Source organism: Arachis ipaensis, chromosome B03 (assembly GCF_000816755.2).
Source record: "Arachis ipaensis cultivar K30076 chromosome B03, Araip1.1, whole genome shotgun sequence".
Lineage (NCBI taxonomy): Eukaryota > Viridiplantae > Streptophyta > Magnoliopsida > Fabales > Fabaceae > Arachis > Arachis ipaensis.
The window spans coordinates 130,329,670-130,343,343 of NC_029787.2; the positions used below are offsets into that span (position 1 = coordinate 130,329,670).

At 34.1% G+C, this 13,674-nt stretch overlaps 2 protein-coding genes across 2 annotated transcripts; one reads left to right on the top strand and one right to left on the bottom strand.

Moving 5' to 3' along the window:
• LOC107631627 (endoplasmic reticulum-Golgi intermediate compartment protein 3) lies at window positions 42-6,409 on the top strand. The gene is made up of 13 exons (XM_016335120.2): window positions 42-417; window positions 1,139-1,212; window positions 1,563-1,646; window positions 1,827-1,907; window positions 2,184-2,264; window positions 2,388-2,480; window positions 2,869-3,048; window positions 3,137-3,204; window positions 3,839-3,890; window positions 4,393-4,446; window positions 4,531-4,614; window positions 5,397-5,463; window positions 6,055-6,409. The coding sequence occupies exons 1-13, from the start codon at window positions 276-278 to the stop codon at window positions 6,144-6,146; spliced, it is 1,152 nt and encodes a 383-aa protein (XP_016190606.1). The 5' UTR covers window positions 42-275; the 3' UTR covers window positions 6,147-6,409.
• LOC107631626 (3',5'-nucleoside bisphosphate phosphatase) lies at window positions 7,515-10,548 on the bottom strand. The gene is made up of 5 exons (XM_016335119.2): window positions 9,987-10,548; window positions 9,154-9,278; window positions 8,734-9,048; window positions 8,478-8,647; window positions 7,515-8,023 (listed from the first exon to the last, which is right to left on the bottom strand). Exons 1-5 carry the CDS (start codon window positions 10,308-10,310, stop codon window positions 7,608-7,610), a joined length of 1,350 nt encoding a protein of 449 aa, XP_016190605.1. The 5' UTR covers window positions 10,311-10,548; the 3' UTR covers window positions 7,515-7,607.

The following is a 13,674-nucleotide window of genomic DNA, read 5'->3' on the forward strand; positions in this document are numbered from 1 at the left end:
TATGAAAATAATAAATAATAAATAAAATAATATATATATATATATGTAGAGAGAGAGAGAGAGAGAGAGAAAGAAGGGTATTAGACGCCATGTTGGACTCAATTGACCTCTGAATAAGTGTCTTCCTTCGTTCTCCATCCAATCAACGCCAATTCTCTTCTTTACCCACTCGCTCTCCGTCATCCCCGGCCACCGTATCCGGCGGAGAGCCGCCCTTCTCCCATCGTCCCTGTAAAGCTCGCTGCTTGGCGTTGCTATTTCTAGGCTTCATCGATATGAACGCGGTCTTCAATAAGCTACGCAGTTTGGACGCATACCCAAAAGTCAATGAAGATTTCTACAACCGCACACTTTCCGGCGGTGTCGTCACCATCGTCTCCGTCGCCGTCATGCTCTTCCTTTTCATCTCCGAGCTAAGTATGATCCCATGTCCTCTCTTCCTTTTTTTTCTTGGGCGGTGGGTAGGAGGGGGTTTATTGTTTTAATTTTGGTAAAGGTTGAAACTTTGGATTGTTTTGGCTACCTGGTTGGAAAAATGCTCAGAAATTTAGAAGGGAAAATTTTGAGTTATACGGATTTAGGTTCCGGAGGTGTTTAGTAACATCGTGTGAATTTTATGGTTTGATTGGCTATTTTGTTGCATTGAGGATTGAGCTGAACTTGAACGGTTTCAATATTCAGTGGGAGAGCTTATAAAAGAGGTATTTTTATCTTGGGGGTGCAATGGTAGCTTAATTTTTGTTCTCCCCTTGCTTTTCTTCCGGCAAAATGATACTTTTTGTATGTTGATTCATACATTTTGCCATTACTTCATTCAAATTAATTGCTGAGAGTACCAAGGCAATGAAGGATCTGATTGCTTGGATTTGATTATGTAGTTAATGTTATGGATTAGCATGAGAATGGGTTTGTTCAAGCTTTCACTTTCTTAGTTGTTGCATTGATCTGCTTCTGATAACCCGGATCTTTGATATACGTTATCAGCTATTGGCTCAAGGGTTTAGTGTTACATATCTTGAGCCAGTCATCGAATGCTACTCTCTTTATCAGTTTATCCACTAGCTTCTTATTCAATACTAGTTTAAGGATATAAGTTACAGATTTAATCTTATAATGTCATCCTTTTATGTGATTGCAGGTTTATACCTTTATACTGTTACCGAGAGTCAGCTTTTGGTGGACACTTCTAGAGGAGAAACCTTACACATCAATGTACTTATCATCTATATACTTTGCCCATCAATATGCTTATTATTTATATGTTTCTGCTATAACTTTTGTAGCTGTATCCAGGTTTCCATATTTTATGTCAACTCTATGGATATGTCACGGTTCATGAGTTATTCATGATTATTTCTTATTAGTTTGGTGATTTATTGTTGAGAAAATGCCTAAATGCAATTATTCCAAAACCTTCTTTTAGAAAACTAAAAATAATGTTGTGAGTTGGAGATTTTCTTTGTAACATTTTTATTTGGCGATTTTGATAGCATTAGTTTTGACCTTGTATATACTTTTAAGGAGTTCTAATTTGATTGTTTTTCTTGCCCTTGAAACTGCAGTTTGATGTCACTTTTCCTTATGTTAGATGCTCAATGCTCAGTTTAGACGCAATGGATATTAGCGGCGAGCAGCACCTTGATATAGTATGTAATGCTTAAATTTTCAGATAAGCAATTGTATGCGGATATGAAGATTTATTTATTATTTGCATTCTCTCTAATTATCTACCTTTCTGCCTCATGTTTATATTATTCTCACAGTATTCTGATTATTTTATATAAAAAATCTATTCTTATTATTACTGAAATACTTCCTTTTCTCAGAGACATAATATCATGAAAAAAAGAATTGATTCTCATGGCAATGTGGTAGAAGTGAAGCAGGATGGAATTGGTGCACCAAAGGTTAGCTTAAATACTTCAGCTCTTTTTCGCTGCACAATGATTGCTTGTGTGTATACTATAAAATTTGATCATTCTGGTATTTACGTTACTTCTGATTTGGTTTAAATGCTTGGAAATGGAAGGAATTATACTTATGTTTCTTTTATGGATATGATATGGATGACTGGTAGGAAGTGCAACATGAAACAGAAGATACTAGAATATAAAATAAATTGACAACAAAATTATGTTTATACGTTTAATGTGTCCCTGATGAATTTACATTTCATATTGTAGATTGAGAGGCCCTTGCAGAAGCATGGTGGCAGACTAGGACATGATGAAGAGTATTGCGGTTCCTGTTTTGGTGCAGAAGAAGTAAAATTTATGATTCAATATCGTTTAATTTGGTCTTGTTATCTTATGGTTTTCTATTTACCTATTCCATGTATTTCATAACTACTTACACGTGCTTCCTCTCCATGTCTCTCTCATTTGCAGTCAGACGATCAATGTTGTAATTCTTGTGAAGAAGTGCGTGAAGCATACAGGAAAAAGGGATGGGCGCTGTCTAATATGGATTTGATTGACCAGGTTGGCTTGATTCTCATTTGATTACTTGATGTGCATGGTACACTGCAATCTTGTGAATTCAAATACCACACTTTATATTAAGAACTAAGAATTTAATAGTCAATGAGGAGGCTAATGACAGCAAAAACACCCTCTTGATATGCTCTGTGCAAACTTATTTGTGTTGCATTAGCAACAAATATTATTCAAGCACAACCTTCTTATAAGCAGTAAATGCAATGTGCTGCTCATTTTAGAATTATCTCTCAATTAGCTGCAGTTGATGTTCCTTTATTTTAACAGTAAAGTTTCCTTGTTATATTTTCCTCTGGACAAATGACACATTGTATGTGTACGGTTTCCATGGTCTTGAAACCATAGTATTCTGACAATTTGATCTTGCTTGTAGTGCCAAAGAGAAGGCTACGTACAAAAGGTAAAGGATGAAGAAGGTGAAGGATGCAATATTCTTGGATCTCTTGAAGTTAATAAAGTGGCTGGAAACTTTCATTTTGCAACTGGAAAAAGCTTTCTTCAGTCAGCTATGTTTCTTGCTGATCTACTTGCTTTACAAGATAATCATCTAAATGTAAGACTGAACTGGATTTCTAATATCCCTTGTTTAAATAAAACACCGATTTAAACTTTGATAAAGTTCTAATGTTTGTATGGTGCAGATAAGTCATCAGATTAACAAATTAAGTTTTGGAGCCCACTTCCCCGGATTAGTAAATCCTCTTGATGGGTAATTTTTCTATCTGTCTCTAGAGTCATTATTTTCTGGTGATGAGGATGCCATGCTCCATGTGTTTTCTCATGCTTGAATCCGTAAATTTTGATGCAATGCCACTAAATGTAGTCCTCAATCAAATTATCTTTGCTTTATGCATTCACTATGTACACATCCATCTATCAAATGATTAGGCACCAAAAGGTTGTTCAACGCAGCTACACCAACTGAATTGCTTCTTCCTATTTTCTCAACAAAAGGGGGAGAACAAGGGTAAACCACAAAGCTTCCACGGGCTTATAGCCAAGCAAACAAATCTAGTAGGATTGACATCATCTTGAAGATAGTTGTAGCCTCTAGAATAATTACAAAGATGGTTATATACACATTTTAATTAAAGAAGATAGGCTTTAGTAGTAAATGCAGTAACTTATTCATAATTGTTATGTACTGAAAATTTGATGTATGAGTTGTGTTATATTTGAAAATTTTTTATTTTGTACTATCTTCTTTCCTTTGAGTGGGAGGTTATTTTATCATGTATTATACTTAGTGAATGACATTTATGAAAGAAAATGGCCTGACTAAATTTCTCATCTTCCAACCGTTTGAGCTCTCTAAATCGTTCTCTGCTTCCACTCCTTTGCAGGGTAAAATGGGTGCAAGGACCAAGTCATGGCATGTACCAGTATTTCGTAAAGGTTGGTATTATCTCGACATATTTTTATGATATTGATAATGATAAATTCTACTTATGTTTTATCTTTTATTTAATTATTTATTATCCTATATTTATATAATATTATGGATTATGTTCCTGATCATTTCTTGTTAGCTGTATTATCTAAAGTGCAACTATTGTTTTTGTAGACTAGCAACAACTAACGAATCTCAGTTCTATCATGAGTTCATTACACAACAATAAGTTAATGATAACACCTTTTCCTACATCAAATGACTTTATTGTGTGGTCTATCATAATTCATAAATCATTTCTATAAACAAGTCGTTAGATTTAAGTCCTTTTTGTTTCTTATCGAGTTCATCTCTTCGTCTCTGTTTACCTCTAAATTATTGTATTATGTTCCATTTAATCTACTTTTCTTAGTGGAACATTCGCTAGTCTTCTTGGGACATGATCAAACCAAATAAACTGTTGACGCACTTGATGCTTGTTTGATAATTGATGTGTGCATACTGCAGGTGGTCCCTACTATATACAGAGACATTAGAGGCCATGTTACCTATTCAAATCAGGTATTGTCAAATATGAGAAACTTACCATCATTTGCATTGTTCCTTGGATAATGCCTAAGTTGCATCATAAATGTTATTGCACAGTATTCTGTGACTGAGCATTTCAAGAGTTCAGAGCAAGGTGCAGTCCCTGGAGTGTTCTTCTTTTATGACATATCACCAATTAAGGTAATACTGCTTAAAAAGTTAGATTATTTCATCCTCCTGTGATTATATTGGCACTGTTTTGCGCACTTTTGGTGCTCTTGTTAATTTGTTAGTTGTTATTAGATGAGCGCAGAAAAGGGTCAATCAAGGCCAATACTATTTACTTTTGTTTATTATTGACAGCCAATAATCAATACAAGTCCCTTTCTCCTCCCACCCTGAGGTTTATCTTTGTTAGTTAACTTACAAATAGATAAGTTTTTGCACTTTTGTCCTTGCTTTTCTTTCTTAATGTAATATGCAAATTAACTTGAATACCTGCTAATTGAAACTATAAAAAGCTTAGTTTACCTTGGACTAAAAAAATTTAACAAGTAATCAACCATACTCTTTAAATTTGTTTGAGCTACCAACTTCAAATCAAAATTAATGTTTTTGAAATGGTAGATACTCAAATGAAGATGTCTTTATGTGAAAATTATAGTTAAGATATAGACGTGTTATATTAAGTAGTTTAGTTAAATATATCAAAATATCTGATAGTTCTGAGCTATTATCTTCACTTAAATACATCTTCATGTAAGTAGTCACTTTTCAAAATATCTAACCTACACAACCTAACCTGAAAATACCATTGGGTGTGTAACATTGAATGGTAGGCTATGATGCATGGCTAGTTCAAAGTTTCTATCATATCACATATGCTTCTGCATTCATGTTTTACATATCTCTCTAAAAATTTGTGAATAATAATTTGCTGTTTGTTTTAATCTTTTGGTAAATTAATGTGTTGTATGTTGCAGGTCATCTTTAAAGAGCAGCACATTCCATTCTTACATTTCTTGACCAGTGTTTGTGCAATTATTGGAGGTACATCCTTGTTCTTAGAGCTGGAAGTGAGTCAAGCCAGCTCACGAGCCAGATTAAGCTCGACTTATTAATAGCTCGATAAGCTGAACTTGTGAGCTAGTGAGCCGAGTTTGAGCTTGGAATTAAGCTCATAAATTAAATGAGCCAAGCTTGAGTTTGGATAAGTTCAGCTTATTAGCTTGTGAGCTGACTCGATTAAGTCATTTTTTATATATAATTTTGATATAGGATATAAATAAAAAATTTATAATTGATAGATAGACAATATATAAAATTGATCTTTTTTAATATTTTTTAATGTATATAAGTTATACTTTATTGATATAGAATTATAGATTATGTTCTTATTATTTAAGTCAGCTTGTGAGTTTTTATTGAGTCGAGCTTGAGCTTACAAAATAGACTCGATTGTTAATGAGTCAAGCCGTGTGCCAAGCTTAATTTTTGTAATCCGAGCTTGAAACTTAGCAAAAATCGAGTTCGGCTCACTTCCAGCCCTACAATGTTCTCTCTCTCTCTCCAACTAATCCTATAAGATCCATGCATGCCTCGTGAAACTTAGCAAAAATGGACATGTATCATTTGATGTAGGTGTATTCACGGTGGCGGGAATAGTAGATTCATCCATATATTATGGTCAGAGAACAATAAAGAAAAAGATGGAGCTCGGCAAATATAGATAATCTGGTGACTACGCTACGTTGAGTCTGGTTAATGGCATGCTTGGTGCTGCATCATGTTTCTCCATAATATCATCCGCATCCTTGTGCTAACATACACATCCAAGCAGAGCTGCTCATTCTCTCCATGAATGAAGTGTATTTTTTATATATATTTAATTTTGTTCTTTTGGTTTAGAGGAATTGAGGATTTTCCAAGTGTCCAAACTGAGAGATATTGGTTGGGATAATACATGATTTGATTATGCAAAACAGAATTCTCATTTCTTGTAGTGTTATAGTAAACTAGGTTTAGAGTTACAATTTTAATCAACAAAATTCTTGGTAACAAACACTATTGTCTATTAATTGAAACCTAAAAAAATCAGTTATAATAAATTCATTCCTGTAATCTTTTGTATATTAAATGAATTATAATTGATTTCTTTTCTCCTATGATATTTTTTAATTTGATAGGTTAAGGATAAAATTGTCGTAGATTTAAGTTCTATTTAAGGATTTGAATTCTTTGACACGTGTTTAAGTAAGCAAGTGAGTAGGTTATTCGACCTCAGTTGGTTAATTGATATTCTTTTAATCATACAAATAGTATGAGAACTTTATTGAATAACCATTTAAATTTTTTTTTATAATGATAGACTTTGGACCAAGTTCCCTAGAATAGTGGTCGTTTAAGTGTTGTGTGTCTGTTTGGGCCTTTGGCCTCGTTGACCATATAAAATAAAACTAATATATTCAAATTAAATTAACTTTCTTTACAAAAAAACAATTTTAAATTAACTTTTTAAACAATACCCAAAAAATATCACTTTTACAACTGCATATTATATGCTTCGGAACAAATTGAGAGATGCAATATATAATATGGTCAATTTGAGAGGAACTCATTAAAATATAAACTGTATTCATTTAGTGATTATCCATCGGCAACTAAGTCAAGGATATAAAACGGTCTTCAGACATGAAATTGCACAATGAGGAACTGATATATTCTCACCATTTTTCCCCTTTTCTTTTTCTTTAGAAGTGAGAAAAAAATGATTCCAAACCCAATCAGCACCGTATTCCTTTTATATCTGTCTAATATCATTAGAGATATAGACATTCTTACATAATATCAAAATTTTTATTACATAAAAATTTAAAATTTCATCTTTATTATGTAAAAAAAATATTTCAGCATAAGACAAACTAACCGAAAGAGAAAAATTTTAACGACTCTTATGTAAAGAATCATATTAAAAATATAATTATTTTTATAACTTTTTACCGACTTAAATTTTTGGAATAAGTATGTTTATGACAAATATGGTAGTACTCAAAGATCATAGAAATATTCCCAAATTAAAAAAAGAAAAGAAAAAATCAATAGGCAATTGAAGAACTTGACCTACAAATAGATTGGCTTGGGAAGAGTTACATGACATGATTAAATTAAGATATCTAGATTCATACAAGATACAACTATTTAGTCTCTATGAGAACTTGAATTCCTCCTTGACTAAGAGAAACATTGGAAAGCTTCAATTTGATGGCTTTAATCTCTGCATCCTCCATCTCCTCCGTACTCAGCCAGAGAGGTAGGCAGTGATCAATCAAGTCCTGTCCACAACCCAATGGTGAACCTCCCTTAAAAGCCCGGGTTCTCCCAAACCTCGTGATACTTGCTAGGTTCGAATCAGAAGGCTCCTCAGCATAACACTCCAATATTTCCTTGATGGCTTCGCACCATATTGGTCGAGCGACCTTGAGCAAGTCGTGCAACACTAGCACCGGAAGGTTCACGCTTCCCAGTTCCGATTCGTTGTGCCCTCCTCTTCCATGATAGTCCGACCCTCCAGTCTTCAAAAGCCCGTATGCATCGGCTAGGTCGCTATATGCTGCCAACAAAAGCTTAACATTTTAAGTAGGGATTTAATAAGGACTTTGCTTCTATTGCACTTAATGAAATGATTTTACACAACAATTGTGGCCTCATGAGATGTAGCCTAAACTATGCTTTATACTCAATCCATTCCAAGATATTTATTACTTAGGAAATTCAATACACAAGCAATTCAATGTGTATCCAAATACAATTTATATGAGGAGATAAATTATGAATATACTACATTCAATACAAATCACATCTATAACAAGCTCTTACCAAATTAGGATGAATGCACCAAATTTCTAACATGTATCTTAGAATGCAGGGAGCATGGTAATAGACAAAGTACATCCACATTCTACACCAGTATTGACTAGGAGGATATTGATAATCCTAAATGGTAGATAATGGTTTGAATTTACTGTAATGAAGGAAACAAGCAAATTTTGTTATTCAGCATGTACCTGCCAGCCTTCCATCACTTCTGTAGACCTCTATTCCATGGAGACCAGCTTCTTTTAACCTCCTCACAATGGGAACAGGATTTTTCAGTGCCCATGGATGAGCCAGCACTGAAACGCCCCCAGTGTCGCTGATCATTTTTATTGCTTCCTCTGCTAGAGGCTCACTTCCCCTGCATAACAAATTTCTCATATTCTTACATATCTCCTTAGCTATGCAAATATATACAACCTACAAGAGCAAGAATCACAATATTACGTTGAATAAGCAGGTCCACCATCAAAAAGATATCGAGCAAAAGCTTGTTTGAGATTTTCTACATAACCAGCCTCGACCATAGCACGGGCTACATGAAGCCTCCCAGGGGCAACTCCCTTGCCTGCTATCCTGCAAACATGCTCCCACTTAAGAGGAAACTTGAGCTTATTCAGTTTCAAGACGATATTCTTTGCACGAAGAAAACGTCCCTCTCTTATATTTGACAAAAACTTGTCCAGTTCCTCAAACCTTGATGGTCCAATGCTACTGTAATATGCTAAAATATGTACTGGTTCCTCTGCTTCGGAGTCTCCACTGCCAGTGGATTGAAAAACATCAGAATCATTGGAGAGTAAGGATACCAAGCATAATTGGTTTCAATGTTAATGAATCTAGAATGTATAACATCTAAAAATTTACCTTGGAGAGAATATTGTACTAATTTCAACACCAGGAATTATCTTGATGCCATATTTACGAGCTGCTTCTACAGCCTCAGGGATGCCTGACATAGTGTCATGATCTGTCAGAGCAAGAACTTTCACCTGTTATGAGCAAATAGTGTTGATTAAAAATAAAAAATATGCCTAAAACCAACGAATGTAAATCCTATGCAATGCTGTTGCCCCAGCCAATCATTATTGATACCATCAATAACAAGGAGTTTAATTGAACTTTACCCTTATATTCATCAAGTTTTACAGGCCTCTCAAGTTTGGTAATTTTCTATCAGCCATGCCTGCCATCTCTTGAGTAGCTTCATTATCCGTACACTAATAATCATAGTATTCTAGAAAACATCTTACTCAAATGTGCACATATTTCAAAGCTATGGTTTATTATTCAAGATTCAAGAACACATGCACTGGCTGGTTTTCCATGCCAAGGACATAGACTCAAAAATATGAAAACAATGCTCCATGGTCTGATATATTTTATTTGTGGATATTACAAAACCCGAAAACATGAAAAAGCTAACATGATAATACGGCTTCAACTGTTAACTATAGCTTAGGTGCTACTGCTCCATTACACATAAAAAAAAAAGGATAAAAAATAGCACTGAAGGTTTCATTATTTTTTTTAAGCCTAAGAAACAAAAAAGCTATTCCTTTTGAAACTATCATATTTAATTGAAAAGAAGTGCTTAACATCATGATTAAGTATCAAAAACCGATTTTGAATGATTAGAACACTGGAGGCAAAACAATGGGGAACCAAAAAATGGAAAAGGAAAGGAAGATGAGACTTACGCCATTGATGTGAGCTCTCTCAATGAGCTTGGAAGGGGACAAGAAGCCATCACTGAATTTGGAGTGTGAATGCAATTCAAAGACGACCTTTTCCCCACCCCTGCCAAGACCCTTCTGCACTCCAAAATCATCGACAAGACATGAAGCCGCACAGGTAAGAGAAGAAGAAGATGATGGCTGATCCAAGTGAACCCACTCGGTCACCGACTTGAATGCAAGAAGCTGCTCATGGGTCATCTTCTTCTTGCTGCTGCCACCACCACGGTGGTTCCTCTTCTTCTTCTTTTTCTTGTCCTTGGCGTTGGCTGAGGAACCTTCCCCCATCACCGGATTGAGCTTGGGTCCCGAAAAGATTAAAATTTTAACGGAAATTTTGGTCTTTTGCTTAGGCCATTAGGGTGGGTATGTTAGGTTACATGACATGAACCCCTATATAATAAAAAGGGAGAAGGGTTAGGGCTTTTAAGTTAAGGGCAGTGTCCGTGTTAGTGACACAGGTGTCCTGAATGGTCACGGTTGAAGGAGGTTCCCTATTGGATAATGAGATAGGTGTACCTGATACGTCCTCTTCTCTGTCCCTTTATCCCTTTGCCTTCTGCCCACTACAGTAATTTAATTCATTCATTCATTCATTTTATTCTAATCTTTAACAAATAATACTTCTTATTTTACATAAAATATTTTAAATTAAATCAAATTATTTTTAAAAATATTTCATTCCAAATACAATTTATATCTCTTCAAAACAAATTATTGAGTGTCCTGGCATGTACTTTTTACTCCATATGACTTGACAGCAATAAATTTCAAGATGTGATTAATATTGCAGCCTTTCTTATTTGTTTCATTGCGGATACTCAATGTATGCATCAAATTAAATTAATACATATCTCTATGTTTAATTTTAATAAAACGAGTAGATTATCTCAATAACAGTAAAAGTGATGAGATTTATGTGAACTGCATATAACAGTGAGGACAAGTAGCATATATCTCTTTCTACTTTACCATTTTTTCTTTTTTTTTCTGAGTAATTTACAGCTCCGTACCGTACATTACCAATTAAGGTAGAGAAAATCGAGATTTTACGTGAAATCGAAAAAATAAATAAAAAACGTAAAACGTAAAATCTTAATAAGATTTAAATCGTAAAATCGACAGACTTAGTACAAATTTCGTAAAATCGATAAACTCATTTAAAATCGTAATATCGGAAGATTTTAAGAGTTAAATCGAGATTCTAGCTACTATGTTACCAAGTACCAAACACCCCCCCCCTTTCTCTTTCCTTTTTTCCTCTGTCACCATCAAGGAAAGCTGTCCTAATGCATAATAATGCAAGCAAGAAATTAATGATTCATTATTTTAATTAAAATAATAAATTGGATTGATTGGGAAACTCAGCATCTTGTGATCAATCAGTAGCTACTAGCTAGTGCCAAGATTTATTTATTTATTTGATTCAAACCGAAATTAGTAGGTAGGTGATGGTGTAATTTCTTTTGGTCCTTTTGACTGATGGGAGAAACTATGATTCCTTGATTAAGCATAAGGAATCCTAAAAGGAGCCAAAAAATAAATGCAGCAATGCAGAATTATATGTAACTGATTTTTCCTGTTATGTATCTGCTAGTGATAAATGCTACCACGTGACTCTCATCCAGGTATCTAAATTCTAAACACCATAATGCATGTATATGCAAAAAGCAGTACTACGGAATATAGCAATGTATCAATAATAGTTAGTGACGTACCATGGTTATTGATGTTTCAATCACACCTATGTAATTGTGCCTGACTTAAAGTAATCGTTATTCTTAAAGAATAAGAATAATAACAACCATAATACTATGTAATCAAAATGGATTATTGAGCAGTGCAATTGTTTTGGTTATTCTTCTGAAGATCATTGCAATGCAAGGTGATGTATAGCATCATTATCTGATATCTCTTGTTGGCACTTGACAGGAGTTCGTTGCTTGTGGTTGTGGGTGATGAGGGGCTTCAAAGTCATTTTGCACTGTATTCATCATATATATATATATATATATATCACCTTTGATTCAAGTGAAAATTTGTCTCTATCTGCCAATGCAGCTCTCTTATTATTATTAAATACTTTGTTTAAACCTCAGTAACAATTGGTTTCTTCAATTTCAGAATATATTTATTTCAACCTGGCCAGTGCAGCTAAACCGTTATAAGAGATTATGTATATGACTATTCTTTTCCTAAGATTATTACTGTTCTGAGAGAGGAGAATGTGGTTGGAAATAGATTTAAATAATAATACAATGAACACCATTACAATGTGCATAACTGTATGATGTGAAGGCTAGGTGGGAAAGGGAAAACTGAAATAAAAGAGCCTTGAATTTTCAATTCAGTCCTTTAATTTTGTGTTCTCTTTGTAGTTTTGACCATAATACAGGGTTGATGTGTATCTGATGGAAGAGTAGGCAATAGAATAAAAGAGTAGTACAGATCTATGAAGTCATTTCCACTTGTCTGTTTGTATATTCTTTTCTGCCATGCATGGACATGATGATTGGACATGACATGCATGCATGCATTGTGAATGCAAGCAATAAGCAATAGGAAATACAAATAGAAAGCATTATTGGCAGTGAATATATATATGAGAGCAAGTGCTTTTGATAACTGTAGCTAGTATTCTAGCATCTTTAACACCTTTATGTCAGGATGAACATGGAGTCACAGACAGGATGGGAACATTCCAGTGTCCGCTGGGTTATTTGTATGCCCACCTCGTTTTGGTTAAAATTTTTAATTTTAACTTAATCAACTTTAAAGTTTAAGCTAACTACCGTAGGCTCATTTTTTGGATATAAGAAGTATGCATGAGTTGTGCATTAATGTGGAAAATGTGGATGCTAGATATGGATGTGGGAACAGTTTTTTCTGAAACAGGGATGTCTGATTTCTTTATATAAAAAATTAAACTTACTAATCGGACAATTGGACAGTCTAATTAGTGTGGAAGAGAAAATTTAAATTTTGGTGAAGGTAATCGGACCTCCGATTTGTATTTAAAAAATTAAAAAAAATTGAAATACACATACAAATCGAACCCTCTTATTTGTGTACTCAAAAATCAAACAGTCCTATTTTTGCTCCTAACATTTGCGTAAAGCATCTATACACTTCATATGTGCGTTCTACACTATTTTCCTTCCCACATCTATATTAAAAAGTGAACTACCGTAACTTTGGTTTTTACCTCATTCTTCCTCCCTCTACTTGTAGCCATGAGAGACACAGACCCTGTATATATAATAAGCTGCTTCCATTATTCTATCACCAACATGGAAAAAACATGTACGTTATTATTGGAAACTCCTCCACACCATTTTTCTTACCTTGTGAGGTTTTGCAATTCATCTCTGTATGCATGCATCATATATAAATATCTATATCTATATATATATCTGCTCTTTTGTTTTATGTGAAATTTTGGATGCATCTGGACTATGTGCTTTCCTCACGCCGAATCTCCACCTTTTTTAATTATATATTTTCAATATACTGTATATGTTGTATATAGACATCACAGGGGAGAAAAATGAAAAGAGTAAAAAAAGTGCAGGAGCCAATTAAAATATCATAATATATTATATTACGAAAAAAATTGTTAGGTGCAATGAAAAAATACTTACTAAATTATCTG

Bases quoted from the DNA above. Each gene is read 5' to 3' on its own strand.
- LOC107631627 (XM_016335120.2), top strand. From the start codon at position 276: ATGAACGCGGTCTTCAATAAGCTACGCAGTTTGGACGCATACCCAAAA. The intron at 3,205-3,838 runs GTAATTTTTCTA...ACTCCTTTGCAG, and splicing joins TTAGTAAATCCTCTTGATGG to GGTAAAATGGGTGCAAGGAC. The intron at 5,464-6,054 runs GTACATCCTTGT...CATTTGATGTAG, and splicing joins TGTTTGTGCAATTATTGGAG to GTGTATTCACGGTGGCGGGA.
- LOC107631626 (XM_016335119.2), bottom strand. From the start codon at position 10,310: ATGGGGGAAGGTTCCTCAGCCAACGCCAAGGACAAGAAAAAGAAGAAG. The intron at 9,049-9,153 runs GTAAATTTTTAG...ATCCACTGGCAG, and splicing joins AGTACAATATTCTCTCCAAG to TGGAGACTCCGAAGCAGAGG. The intron at 8,024-8,477 runs GTACATGCTGAA...TTTTGTTGGCAG, and splicing joins AAGTGATGGAAGGCTGGCAG to CATATAGCGACCTAGCCGAT.